This window comes from Semicossyphus pulcher, unplaced genomic scaffold (genome assembly GCF_022749685.1).
Source record: "Semicossyphus pulcher isolate SPU_LCO1_2020_fin unplaced genomic scaffold, fSemPul1.0.p SCAF_14, whole genome shotgun sequence".
NCBI lineage: Eukaryota > Metazoa > Chordata > Actinopteri > Labriformes > Labridae > Semicossyphus > Semicossyphus pulcher.
In genome coordinates this window covers 28,310,140-28,324,411 of record NW_027211648.1, presented here as the reverse complement: position 1 = coordinate 28,324,411, position 14,272 = coordinate 28,310,140, and the positions used below count along the sequence as shown (strand labels likewise).

General features: G+C 40.7%; 1 protein-coding gene across 4 annotated transcripts in view; it reads left to right on the top strand.

Annotated features, from left to right (window-relative positions):
- The window catches only part of myt1lb (myelin transcription factor 1-like, b), a 138,013-nt gene extending 124,314 nt beyond the window's left edge, over nucleotides 1-13,699 (top strand). For 3 of the 4 annotated variants that reach the window (XM_069661295.1, XM_069661294.1, XM_069661296.1), the window contains exons 16-22: nucleotides 93-176; nucleotides 3,225-3,446; nucleotides 5,509-5,603; nucleotides 6,024-6,127; nucleotides 8,304-8,447; nucleotides 9,314-9,376; nucleotides 11,066-13,699. In XM_069661295.1, coding sequence (XP_069517396.1) covers nucleotides 93-176; nucleotides 3,225-3,446; nucleotides 5,509-5,603; nucleotides 6,024-6,127; nucleotides 8,304-8,447; nucleotides 9,314-9,376; nucleotides 11,066-11,206 — 853 coding nt within the window. In that variant the 3' untranslated portion in view covers nucleotides 11,207-13,699. The remainder of the gene's footprint in view (nucleotides 1-92; nucleotides 177-3,224; nucleotides 3,447-5,508; nucleotides 5,604-6,023; nucleotides 6,128-8,303; nucleotides 8,448-9,313; nucleotides 9,377-11,065) is intronic. The other variant, XM_069661297.1, reaches the window with a different exon arrangement.
- The last annotated feature ends 573 nt before the right edge of the window (nucleotides 13,700-14,272 follow it).

The window sequence follows — 14,272 nt, the reverse complement described above, 5'->3', positions numbered from 1 at the left end:
TTCTACTTTTCCTCCCCCCTCTCTCTCTCTGCCTCTCTCATACACACACGTACTGTATGCTCCAACTTTGTAACACTGTCATTTATCTGCAGTCTCTCAGGGTGTCCGCGGGCCAGGAAAAGTGGGATAAAGATCATCCACAGTAAAGAGAACAAGGAGGACCAGGAGCCTATCAGGTACAGTACAGACACTGATCATCTGTCTTCTGTCTCCCTCTTTAAAAGCCTGAATCTCTTCATCCTGTTACCAACACTGCTCACTGCTTACTTTACAACTCCCATGTGAAATAGAAAACATATAACTTTTCCTTGAAATGATGCAAGTAGGCTGTGTGAACGGGAACAAAAGAGCAAAGTGCTGCTTTCCAGTCAGTACATTGCTCTCTGACGTGCACTGATGCAAGCAGGAATAAATCAGCATTACCTCTGACAAGACAAATGAGTGTAAAGTTTCAACCCGAATCTGACGGTGCAGAAGAAACTTCAGAAGGTTGTAGCGGTTTAGAGAGAGGAGATTGTGCAGTCTCTGGTGGACTCGCGCAGACACACACAGGTAGGGAAAGACAGAGAGGCGAGCACAGATGGAGAGATAGAGGTAGAGAGAGATTGATTGGACTCTACCTAAATCCCACAATGGGCTTCTCTGGCCTCAGCCCAGCAGCAGCAGCATTGATTTCTCTGGTGGTGCAGAGGCACAAATAACACACCTTCCCTTCATTCTCAATCTTTTCATTCTGTTAGATTCTGAGGACACTTTGCCACCGCTTTCCCCGTCAATAACCTCTGCTGGTGCTAAAACACGCTCCTAAAATATTTTAATACACCATCTGAGCTTCAGAAAACAGTGAGGAACTTTTATTTATGTGTTTATTTCATCACCATTAACAATTTCTCCCCTCAAAAAACAGAAGCGGTCATTACAAATAAATACATTTGGGGATAAACCAACGGAAAAGGTGTTGGCTGAAGCTTGGGCTTATTATTATTTTCACACAACATATTCTGTTAGGAAGGCATTTAAGTTTTAGTTACACCAAAACAAAGCAGAACAAAGTTTCAAACATTTCTTAAATAAAGGAAAACAGAACTGAGGTTCCAGAAAATGTCCTACTAAACAAGTAAGAAGCAAAAACAAGACAAAAAACTAGTTACTTATTTGTGTATCACCTTATTTTTGAACATTTATTAAACAACACATTTTTAATTCTTTATCAGGTGCACAATTCTGCTTTAAATGTGTCCTCACCTGTTCTGTTCCCCGTAGTTCATACCGGCTGTCTCTAATTATAAACAACCTCTGAATACAGTTAGGTTATTTTGTGCTTTGTAAATTATCTGTGCAGTCTTTAGTTTAGACTAAACTTAAAGGGTTATTCCTTTATTTTTAACCTATTTCATTTTAACATATTTTAGTGTCTAAATAACAAAGTAAGAATGTGTTTAAAGACCCCCTCCAGTAAAAATCAAGTGTTTAACCTTGTAAACATCTCCATGTGGTGTTCTTCATGAGCTACAAGACATATCAGGGACAACATCAGCCGTCATCTCCACGGCTGGGCCTGTCTGCTTTTAAACTGCAGTGTACCAAGGACAGGCTGAACAACACGTTTTCAGATTGGCAGGTTTGAGACGTCACAAACCTAAGGAGCCAATCCCGTTAATGGACGGGGTGACGCTATGCGTATCATTATGTGTAACCTATGGCAACCCCTTCAGCGATGCAAACTCACTACTGACTACTCACGTTAACTTTACTACTACTAATTATTAAATTTTAAGCTAACTAAGTTTCAACAAGTTGCCGTGAAACAATGGCAGAGACATGTTTTGTTTTCACGACGGAGGGGGCACAATAGTGGGCGGGGCTTATGCAGTTTTGGGAATTTCTAATGAGGCAGAAGGAGGAGATGCCTTGGGAGGATTTTTACAAGGTAATTAAACGTATTTTGCAGAAAAAACAGATCAGACACAATTTATTATTTCAAGCAGAGCATCTTATACCTCTTAAAACAGGACTGCAGCTGCTCTTTAAAATAGGCTCCGGTAGGTTGCCTCAGGCAGCAACAGAGAAAGAGGTTATGATGGCTGCAAAATAATCCTTGATGGCAAATGCACCAGATCAAAGTATGTCCACTGACAGGCTCAGATTGTCGTGTCTGATGACGTTATAAAGAGGATCCCTGCAGAGATAGACGAGATAGAAAGAAGTAAGACGATTTTTTGAGACCAGAAACAGCCGTTAGATCGATCTCTTCAAGCCACCAGACTCCACTGACAAAACTCACAGACCTGCTGTTCTATCGCCGTTTGATCGGCTTGTTCGTTCAAACAAATGAACCAAATGAGGCAGCAGTAGACCAGCATCGCGTGTGTTATGTAAGGTAAAATAGTCAGTGGAGTCTGGTTCCTTTAGCAGTCTAACGGCTGTTTCTGGATCTTACTCCTCAACACAAAGGTCTTTCTCTGTAGCACTTTATTCTTTGGTGTTATCAGACATTTAGAATAATCATGTGAAAAACCTTCAGTGGAAATACCTTTGATTGTGGGCAGCTGCCCTGAGTGATGATGGCGTCCTTTAGGGCGTGGTTTACTGGAGCAGGACTGTAGAGAATGTGTGGAAACTTGGTTAGATGAATTAGTTTAGCACATTTCTGTGATTTCTAATCTGTATTCTCTTTGGGAAAGATCTGAAACATCACACAAAGAGACGCTAAGGAAGACAGCAGTGCTCTCGACGAGTCCTGTTTCTTCTCTGCAGGCAGAAAGACACAGAGTTGAACTAAAACCAGGTAGCTGCTATTCACAGACAGTAGAGATACTTTCACGTCTGTGGCCAGCTTTAGCCATAATCCATTCTGCGAGGTTTGACATTTGGAATAATTTACTGCCTCATTGCATCTGATTAGCACTGGTGTTGATGCACTGTCAGCATTCCCAAACTGTGATAAGGCTGCCAGTGGGACAGCTTTAAATAAGATGATGTTATCTTTGTTTATATCGCAGCAGAGGAGATAGAGGGAAACAGAAAAATGATATTCACTCGTACAGTGTGTGGTGCTCGTGTACTCAGGAGGCAAGCAGACTGTAGAGTAGGCTCAGCAGGTCAGTCTTTGTAGGAGGATGTCTCCCATATGATGAGCAGGGGATGGTATCACCTCTAACTGTATGAATGAATGAAACAAATTAAAATATTGACTGAGGATCATCCACTCTGTCCCCCCCCAGGTGTCCTGTCCCAGGCTGTGACGGTCAGGGTCATGTGACAGGGAAGTACGCATCCCACAGAAGCGCGTCAGGATGCCCCATCGCGGCCAAGAGACAAAAGGACGGCTACCTAAACGGCATCCAGTTCACCTGGAAGTCTGGAAAAACAGAAGGCATGTCCTGCCCCACGCCGGGCTGCGACGGCTCGGGTCACGTCAGCGGCAGCTTCCTGACACATCGCAGGTGAGTCTAACAATCTGTGTGTCGCTGACTTAAAGCTGAGCTTTCCTGTCAGCAAACAAAAGTTATGTTTACTTTTAGACATGTTGAACACATTTTTACATAATTATATGTATAATTATATAACCAATTATTGAGATCAATCAGGTTTATTTGTCACAAAAGTGAAATGTAATCCTATATTTTCGTCGTGGTGGAGGAAAGCAGTGTGAGTGGTGCAGCAGAAGGCAAACCGTCCAAGTCAAATTATTTTAACTTCTTCCATCCACCACAAAAAACCAGGATGTTGCATATCTGGATAAATAAATGGGAAAATAACATTAAATTCAAGTTTACAAGATTATTGATTAACATAGAGAGAGAGAGAGAGAGAGAGAGAGAGAGAGAGAGAGTACTTTATTAATCCCAGAGGGGAAGTTGGATTGTCATAGCAGCAAACATTACAAGACATTAAATTAGAAGAGCAGCAGAAAAACACAAAACACTTTCAGAGGGCCGATGCATTGGTGCAGAAAAAGTACCAAGGTGACTTCAGGCACAGTATGAAGGTTCTAGAGCAAAATGGTAACAGAATGGTAACAGTAGTACTAAAAGGCAGTGACTAGTGCAGAAGAAATGAGTCCAGTTTAGAGACTGTAGGTTTGGCAAGTGCAGGTGTGTAGAGCCTGATTGAGGTGGGTAAAGAACTTCTGTATCGTTCTTTAGAACAGCGGGGTGGAGGAGTTTGTTGCTGAACATCTGCATTCTATAGCTTTATGAATAACATGAAATAAAAGAAGTATTTGAATTATTCTACACGGCTATAACAACATATCAGCATTTCTTTTTGATGTCTTAGCAGCAGGTGTTTGTCTGCCTGAATCCATGTGAATGCACTATTAAAGACACCTACATTATTTAATAGTTCAGCTCCAGATAAAACAAAGAGAGCACTCCAAATGTTCCTTAAATCAGCATCTCTCTCTACATGTCACGGCCAGCCCAATCCAGATCTGAACCCTGTTTAAACCTCCTGAATGTGATCAAGAGGAAGATGGACGGTCACAAGCCATCGAACAAAGCCGAGCTGCTCCAAGAGCGGCCTAACGTCACCCAGCAGCTCTGTGACAGAGCGGTGGAGAGCATGCAGAGATGCATGAAAGCTGTGATTAAAAACCAGGTTAACTCTTCCTGAGTTAAAACATTAGTATTCTGTTGTTTAAACAGGAAAACAAACTTGTTTTCTTTGCATTATTCGAGCTCTGAAAAACATCGTTTGGTTATCCAAAACCAAAGTTCATTTAACAGAAACACAAACCTATAAATAGAAGAACCAGAGAAAAACATACTTTGCATTTTGGTCTCGGAGCTGTGTGGTTATTTGCAGGCAGTCCTCTGCTTCCCTGCCTTTGTTGGCAAATGGTAGCAGATCTTAGTGTGTTACTGCCAACTGTCGATTAGAGGAATAGTGTTAAACCTCAGCAGGAACATCTCACTCATTAAAGACACATCCACTTCCTTGTAAAGATGCACGAGATGACACAAACAGCATCGCTTCTAGAGGTCAGAACATCCACATTAAACTTTATAACAATCCACATTTCCATCAAAGATAAATAAATAGATAAATAAGTACAGATGTGATAGATTTTAAGGAATGTTTTGCAATTGGCTACATCACTTTCTTGTTCAGGGTTTAATTAATGCATCGATAACACCTTTAAAGCTGAATGTGAAATATGTATCTGGAGTGATCTTTGCTTTGCATTACAGCAAAGTCTGTCGAAATCTTACAGGCTGTTAGGAAACCAGCAGAATTACTGGTGCTGTCAAATAGTCTGGCACAAAACCCTGTAAAACGTTCATGTTTATACATATTACACTAACTGTATGTGAAGTATTAATAAGTGATCTTTAGTGGAGCTGGTGGACAGATCCTAGATGAAGTAGCTACATATGTCTACTGATGTTAAACTATTCCTTTAAGACCGACATGAATGTAAGCCTTCTCTTATGCAGTCTGTGAACCATCATCTGTCACTGTTTGTACTGACACGATGCTTCCTCTCCTTGTTGCATCCTCTAGCCTCTCTGGTTGTCCACGTGCCACCTCGGCCATGAGGAAAGCCCGGCTCTCTGGAGTGGAGATGCTCACAATAAAGCAGCAACGTGCCAGCAACGGTAACTACAACCACCACTGACACACACAATACGGCCAATCAGGAACATGGATGTGGAATGATTTGCTGAAAGGAATTCCAATTTCAGATAATAAACCAATCAGGAGGGGGTGTGTGTGTGCGTGCGTGCATTGCCCGCATATAGGCTTAAATAGAAACTGCCATTCAGTTGTTAGCGTGTACATAATGACAAGAGTGGCTCCAATCTGGGAGAAGGACCGGGCGGTATAATCAGGAACATCTGAGCTAGCTTGTGGTCGTTTGCTCCATCATCATGTACCCCTGGACTGCAGTGAAGTTCATCGCTTCATAAAGGGATTTGAGAATCGTGTTGTGTTTTTTTAATCACATCAGAGAACATTAAGGCTTTTAATCTAATTTATGTGTGAGGATTTGCAGTAATGTGTCTCCTCCTCGGCAGGCCTGGAGCACGAGGAGGACATCAAACAGCTGGATGAAGAAATCAAAGATTTAAGTGAATCAAATTCACAAGTGGAAGCGGACATGATCAAACTCAGAACACAGGTAAGTCACTTCCTGTCTGCCACATCCAATAGAGGCAGAGCTTCCCGCCCACACGGGGGGAAGACCCTTCATCCCTCTTCATTAACGTTGTATTGTTGACTTGTTCCTACTCGTACATTTCTCCGGCTAGCAAAAAAGAAAACATGCTCTGAAGCTGCTTAGTGTACAGAATCACTACCAACAGGGCAAAGAACTGGAAACCATTTTTTTTACATACATCCAACCACAAACTGTACATAAGATGTGCACGGCGCCTCCTGATTTCCAAGCCAACATGTCTTTAAGGGTCTTAAACCTGCATTCTTTCTAACAGCCAGCAGGGGGCGACTCAGCTGTTTGCAAAAAGAAGTCAGGTCGTATAGACTGTATAAATAATGGACGTAGCCACCGTGACGTCACCCATTGGTTCTTCGACTGCATAAATGAAGCCTGGAGTTCGGGATTATCGCCGCCACCATGTTTACTGGAGACAGACGTGGCCATATCTGGATGAGAGGGTGGAGCTGGAGAGGAGCGAGGGGTTAGCGAACGCCACGTTATCAAAACTAAACGGTCAACAGGCTGATCCTTTAACTCGGGAATGAGCTGGTTTAACTTTCCCAGGAGGAGATTCTGTTTGTGGTAATGACTGACTGCAGGTGTTTATTTATCAGACTGAAGACGTAGCGGACTCGCCGCTTGCTTGATGGTGAGATAGTGCCGGGTGAACGACACGACACGTACCGGGAAACGTAAAATAACCGGTCTTCTCATCAGTACGGTCGGCTGTAATCTCTCCGGGTTAAAACCAACAACTCCTGACTCCTATTTACTGGTTGACGATAAATAAATGTTTGATAAACACTGAACAGGCTAACAAGCCAAATAGTGAGCACAGTATACCTGCTACTAAAAATATATCAATATGATAACACTAGCATTTAACTCAGAGCTCAGACTTCTTGCACGGCCTTAAAGTTTCATAAATCCCACAGAGAGAGGGAGACAGATTATGTCTCCAAACTTTGAACGAAAAAATCCCCAAAAGTCTCCAACAACACAAACAGGTGAAGTGAAGTTCACTGACTGTGTTGACGTCTAGCAGACAGCCAGCAGGATCAACCTGTCAATCAAGTGACCCCGCCCCTATGATTTAAGGCTTAATATAATTAAACGGGTGTGTTATAAAACAAAACAATAAAATTAGCAATTTATATACAAAATGTTTTTTGTACCAGGCTGTAAACATGGTTATTTCCGCTGTAAAAATGGGCATTTTCACATCTGCTGTAATGTTATTTCTTGGGTTTTAGAGCCGGAAGTGGCCACTTCAGGAACTGCAGTTTTTTTGCACTTCCACATTGGCTTCATTTTTTAACACCGGAGGTTGTTGCTTGATAGAAATCCATGAGAGAACGACCTTACTTCCCAAGTGTTACCTCAATAAACATGTCCCAAATTAATTTATGAGCACAATCGCTACTTTTTGAGAATCGGCTCCTCCTTCTTTTTGAGAATCGGGTCTTCTTTAAAAGTAATTTATGGTCCCATTGAGGGGTAAGTAGTCAATATGATGTTGACTGATAAGCGGCTAACAGCGACCTATCAACCAGAATAGGGATGAGCAAATATGGTCATTTCTGTCTCTAAAAACTAAGAAGGCGATGACCAAACTGCTGAACTCGAGGATTTTAATTGGTCCACAAATCAGTGGGTGAAGTCACAGTAGCTACCTCTTCTTATATATAGTCTATAATACAAGCATACAAGCACAGGTCTTTAAGAAGACAAAAGTAGATACAGGTAGAAAGAGGAGTCAGCAGGAAGAAGGTGCAAACTGCGACAGCCCTGACTCTCTCAGACAAACTGTAGTTGGAGCTAAATTATGCAAGGCCTGGTTTTTCTTCGTCAGGCTAAATGATGATCTTACCTGATGATAAATATATTTGGACTTCTGGCTATTCAGTGGGATTAATCCTCCAGAAAAACAGAAGGGATACAGTAACCCTTTGAAGTGCTGAAATGTTTCAGCCCTTGGTTGCATATTGTGGCTCCATTGTTTTCACTTCTGGTGGGAGGTGTTCAGAGTATGACGTCTTTTGCTCTGCCTCTATAGTAATGTATATTTGTGCACCTGCTGCCTGTGAATACAAAGCTGCAACTGTAACATCCTGTCGTCCGCCCTTCCTCTCCTCAGATCACAACAATGGAGTCCAACCTGAAGTCCATAGAGGAGGAAAACAAGGTGATTGAACAGCAAAATGAATCTCTCCTGCATGAGCTGGCCAACCTCAGCCAGTCACTGATTAACAGTTTAGCTAATGTCCAGCTCCCTCATATGGTAAGGGCCACCAGGAACGGCAAGCCGGCAAGTTGCAGAACATAGCTAACTGTAGCATTATAGCAGCTTGTGTTGTTTAGTTAACCACAGCCTATTGTGCATGCTTAACATGAAATGTGGAGCAATGCTTGTCTTTCCAAACAGAGGGGGAGTTGTGAAATGAGGTTTTATTGGACATATTACTTATAGCTATATATTTTATTGGAGTGGCAACACATATTAATATCATATATTTAACAGTCAAAGCTAAACAAAAGTGTATGCAGTATGTATCGAGGCTCTGTCTGTGCTTTTACAGAAGTTTGACGTATTTTAAAGTTGAATTTTTGAGGATTGAAAACCTCTTTGTCTGTTTATCTGACTACATAATGTTGTGCTTCTCACACCTTATTTTATTTGCTCTCATTGTGTTTTTGTGTCTCATTCTGTTGAGTTTCAAAGTAATCACAAACTTTTCCTTCCTGTTGTTTATTGTTCGCCTTCCTTTCATATTGTCCTCTTGTACGATGGATTAGTTAACATTCACTGACAAAGGAATGAATTATTCCTCATTATAGGCATCCTCATCTAACTGGCAAGTTACTTTTATAATAATATCCTCCTGTTATATTTCAGCTGTTGTTCAAAATCCACGTCACTGGAGAAAAATGATTTCATTTTATACATCACAAGAGCTTTTCCATGGGCAGACTCTGTTTGTCTTGTATGTCTTCGTCTATATCCACCTTCTATGTTTGAATTAATCCGAGCGCCTGTGTACTGTATGTGGTTGTATATCCTATACTGCCACCTTGTGTTTAAATGTGAGAATATCATACTTTCTTAAAGAAAACTAAAAGAGATGTGTCCCTCCTCTCCTCCCGTAGAAACCACTGGCACACAAAGAGCCTCCTCTGAGGAATAACAGCTGCCTACAGCTGCACCAGCAAGTAAGTCAATTAAGTTGATCAATTCATGCTGTTTATACGGTGGCCCTGAGATACAATACAATACACAAAACATCATCAATCTGACAACACATCATTTGACAAAGTACATGCTGCAGCTGTCCTTACAAAGTACGCACTTACAAAACGCGCTGCAAATACAAAAATGCTGCAAACAGAAAAAAAGAAAAGACAAAAGAAAGTGCAGAAACTGTTTCCAGGAAATAAAAAGTGATGAACCCGACCGGAAACAGCTGGGACATATTTGTTGTTGCTACAGTTTGTGGCTCATTTCTGTGCTAATGTTTGCTAATGTGGGCTAATGTGCTGTACTTGCAGCAGTTTTCTGTTTGCAGTGTTTTTGCTGCACATGTGTTGTTGAATAATGAAGATGTTTTCTTAATTAGCTTATGTTTTGTGTAATTGCTGTGAGTTGAGCTCTCAGGGCCACCGTATTTTTAATATTTTGTTTTCTTTGTTGAGTTTGACACATGTGAAACAGAAAGTTAATGTTTACTTTATTGAATCAGTTCAATTCATTTAAATCACAACTAGCGTACCTATTTAAACCCAAAAACAAACTTTTATCTATCAGTTTTATGCCGAAAACAAACCATCATTAACCACCATTCACGTTAGTCCTGTACGAACCTGTAGGTATGAGGACACGTTACCTGCCATCGGTAGTGCGGCTTGTTTTTGGAGATTAGGAAAAAATCGTCCATGTGGTCACATGATTCGGAGAAAAATTCAACAGTAGGTTTTTAGTTCTGTTTTAAGTATCCTTTTGCTTGTAAGACTGAAATGATTATAGCCTTAGTTAACTTCCATACACTCTGACTGTGTTCTTCTAATACTAATGATCAGTGATTGATGGAAGGATATTAGAATTATATTAGTGTACTGTTCGTAACATTGTATTGCTCTACAGTAAAAAGCTGTATTAAAATCAGCTATAAAAGATGGACGACATGGCGGCTCCCTAAAAGTGAAGCCAAACCCTCTCTATCGCCCCCTGCTGACTGGCTGCAGTATAGCTCATAAAGCCCGCCTCCTCCATGTTAACAGATGAGTCAAACTATAAAATCAAAACACACATTTTCTCAGACATGGTTTCTGTCATTATAGTTAGTTCTTATCATGCTGATTTATGTCCAAGTGTTCATTTTTCTGACTTAATTAGTTATTTGATGCTATAAAAAGGGGGTGTGGCCTCATGATTGACAGCTCTGTTGACGAATGGTGCTCCTGCAGCATTCTGTTCCCAAGTAGCAGAATAGAGGAGGAACGGCGAGAGGAGACGTAACTAACACTAACACTACAGTCATTGAACTTTCCATAAGCGTGAATATCTGCTTCAGACCGACACAAGAAGCTGTTCTGCTGTTAAACACGCCGACGTGCCGGATCTTTGCAGTCTCAAGCTCCAAAAACATCACCAGCACAAGATGTCAGCGCCCTCCTCTGGGGGATTTTGGCTTCAATTTTGTACAATGAGAGTAGATGGAGACAGTCATCGGTTGAGACGCACAAATAATAGAAATACAATTTAATAAAATTTGATTTATTTGCACTTACTGTAAATCTTCCTAAAACTTTTGATATGTGAGGAAAAGATTTAAGTTCATCTCAGATCCACCCTCACATTCTTCCCTCTAATAGCCTGTATTGTTGTTGTCTTTGGTCCTGCAGGAGCCAATCAGCGAGCAGAACTTTGATGCCTACGTGACGACTCTGACTGATATCTACACAAACCAAGACCAGTACCAGAGCCCGGAAAACAAAGCCCTGCTGGAAAACATCAAACAAGCTGTTCAAGGGATCCAAGTGTAGCCATCGGGCAGAGGGACACTTTTATTCCTCCAGCAGGTGTGGGTGGTGCATCAGATCCACATACAGACAGACGGTGATGGTTTGATCTCCTCGGTTTCGGTGCAGTAACTTATAAAGTGTTATATATTCTAAATTCTGTTCTCTGAAAAAAGAGGTGTTATGCTTAGAAAGACCTCAATGATTCCTTTATTTCCTGATTCTTTTCTTTTCCGGCCTTGCTTTGAGGAAGAACAAAAGAGTAAACGGCAAAATAGTTTTTGAGGACATTCACATTTTGTACGTTTTCATATGAGCTGACATAGTGTCATGTAATGTTTCTAGCTGCTCATGTATGCACATTTTTAGTGTATATTTCTGAACAGTAAGCTAATGATAACGGAACGCGAGTTCTTTTTATTGCTTGACAAACGGAGCATTTTAGATGAAAAAACTGGACAGTGAAATAAAAAGAAAAAACTATTGCAGAAGGAGGAAGCGACTTCTTTTTCTCCTCATGGATGATTTTGGACTCGATGATTTTAGATGTTTTTTTCTTCTTCTTCTTCTTCTTCATCTTCTTGCGTGTAGATTGTTCCAGAGCAAGAACTGGTTTGCGGATCGCTTTATTTTCTGACAATGCTTGAGAAAACTCTTTGTGTTGAATTAAAAAAAGACGTGTAGCTGTAGGTGGGGGCATTTTTAATTGGTGCTGTAAATGAATCCGGAGAGGAAACTGACCTGATGTTTGTATGAATGTATGTTTGAACAGTTCTATTGTAAACATCATTACACGGAAACCCGATGGTGGAAATCCCATTATCAATGAGAGCCAATTGATTGGTAGAGGAACACATCTGTGCGGTGCATGCATGTTCACATGCTCATCCTAAATCTCAAACAGAAACGATGTGTAAAGACAATGAGCTGCGTTCTAGCCTTTAGTATCAAATCTGCTCAATTTGGAGACGTGCTAGGATCCGGAAATGTCTCAGCAATATAATAAGGAAATCATTTGTTTATAGTCGGTACGGGATGCAATCTGCAGAGAAAAAACGGTTGGGTATATGCAATTTCTTGTTTATAAGCATAGCGGGGTAACATGAATCTTTTTAATATAGCCTATGTAAAATATTGATTTTTATACAAATCTTTTAATACAAAAAGTCTTTTTAAAAACGGAGGAGGGAACCTGGACATTGAGTTTGAGAAGCGAAAGTATATGAGTTCCACTTTTTTTCTGTACGATTTTGCACAGGGACACCTTCGTTTCCATGTTTTGATGTTGTTACAGAAACTAAGAAGCAGTACCCGAGAGCCTGAGTGGAGGGTGTCAGAGGGTTTTGTAAAGAGTATTTATAGAGTATGACAGCGGGACTTACAGGGTCACTGTCCCCACTTATGTGCCAGTAGACTATTTGCACTTGTCCTTGAAGATATTATCCTTACGTACGGCGGCGTGCAATTATTCCAGGTGACCTCTTTGGCACACGATTGGAGCAGCCAACTGCTTGGAGCCACTGCAGGCGTGGATTTAGTACCACTGAGAGGAGGACCAGGGACTTGAAATCAGAGAAGAGGATGATTATAACCATAGCAGTTATACTGTAGGCTATTATCAAGTGTAAAAACATTAACAATGTTCTTTCATTTTTGCTATGTTTTAGGAAAATGAAGTTATCCCCCAGCAGCACTTTATATCTAATCACTGTACAAAGGATTAAATAGTCAATCAATTCAAGGTTTTAAAAAAAAAGCAGAAGAAATGGTGAACGAGACCTTCGAGGGGTGACACAATCCAGCGCCACCCCTCCGTTCTGTTGTTCTAGTTGTTAGCGATCATGTTCAGAATTTGCCTTTTTGAGAGCTAATGCAAAAGGTGCTCGTCGTCCACCTGATTGAATCTCATCTATTGTACTTTACTGTCCTCTTTCAGGACTCTACTACCCATCATCCATGACTGCATTCGCCTTTTTCCACAGCATCGTGTCTGCAGCTTTTTGCCAATATAGTAATGCTTCAGTAGAGTAATAGCTAGTACCAGTTTTTGAATTACTTCTCATTATCAGTAAAAAGGGAAAAAGGGATTTAAAGCACAAACCGGCTGCTCATCTGACGTTGGTACATAAATAACAAACTGAATAGAGTTATCTGTGACTATCTATAGGGAACACACAAAGGTCGTCACTTATTTAGAAAGCTGACTTTTCATATAAATTATTGTGAATTCATCAGAGTTTATTATTTTATTTGAGCCGATTCATTTTGAGATTGTTTTCAGTGACCATTAACAAAGACAGGATTTTGTATAAACTATTGTGCTCTCTGTGGAACTGAAGTTTGATTTATTTTTGTACTACACAGCATGGATTTGTTGACATTTTAATTTTGCTATAAATGTGTGAGATCACAAGTTGCTGTGATATTTCATTTATAAATTGTGAACTTTGTACAATTTTTGTCATGCTGGATGTTGACACATCTTACTCTGAATAAAGAAAAAAATGTGTTGCCAGAGGCCTGTAAAATGATTCCTTTGTGATCTTTACGTGTTGGACCTGCAGAACAAGACTGACGCAGTTACTGTTACTGTCCACCAGCAGATGGCAGCAAATCCAAACGGTGACGTCATAGCTACATGTTAGTGCAACTGTCAAAGACTATTTTTGTTCTATAAAACATATTCTTCAGGTGTCGTCTGAATTAGATATAATAGACAGGAAACAGGAATGACAAACAACAAAGGTCACCGTAATTAAACTGCCGACACTGCAGGAGCCATGCAGCCTCTCAGCATGTTCTTTATCTTTCTTCTTTTTATACGTATTCTGTTAAGGTGAACATGCAAAGTGCGTACTTTGTAAGGACAGCTGCAGCATGTACTTTAGTTAAAGGAATAAGTTTGCGATTTGGCATGCAGGGCGTTTCCTTTCCCTTTCTAAGGTTACACTTCACAAACAAATAGTGGAAAGGTAAATGGTGTTAAATTGTTTCACATGAGCCTCCAGGGAGACGACAAGATTTATTTCAAGATTTGTCACCAGTGACTCAGATTTCCTTCTTTATGCCAACGAGCTTTAGGGCACTGCT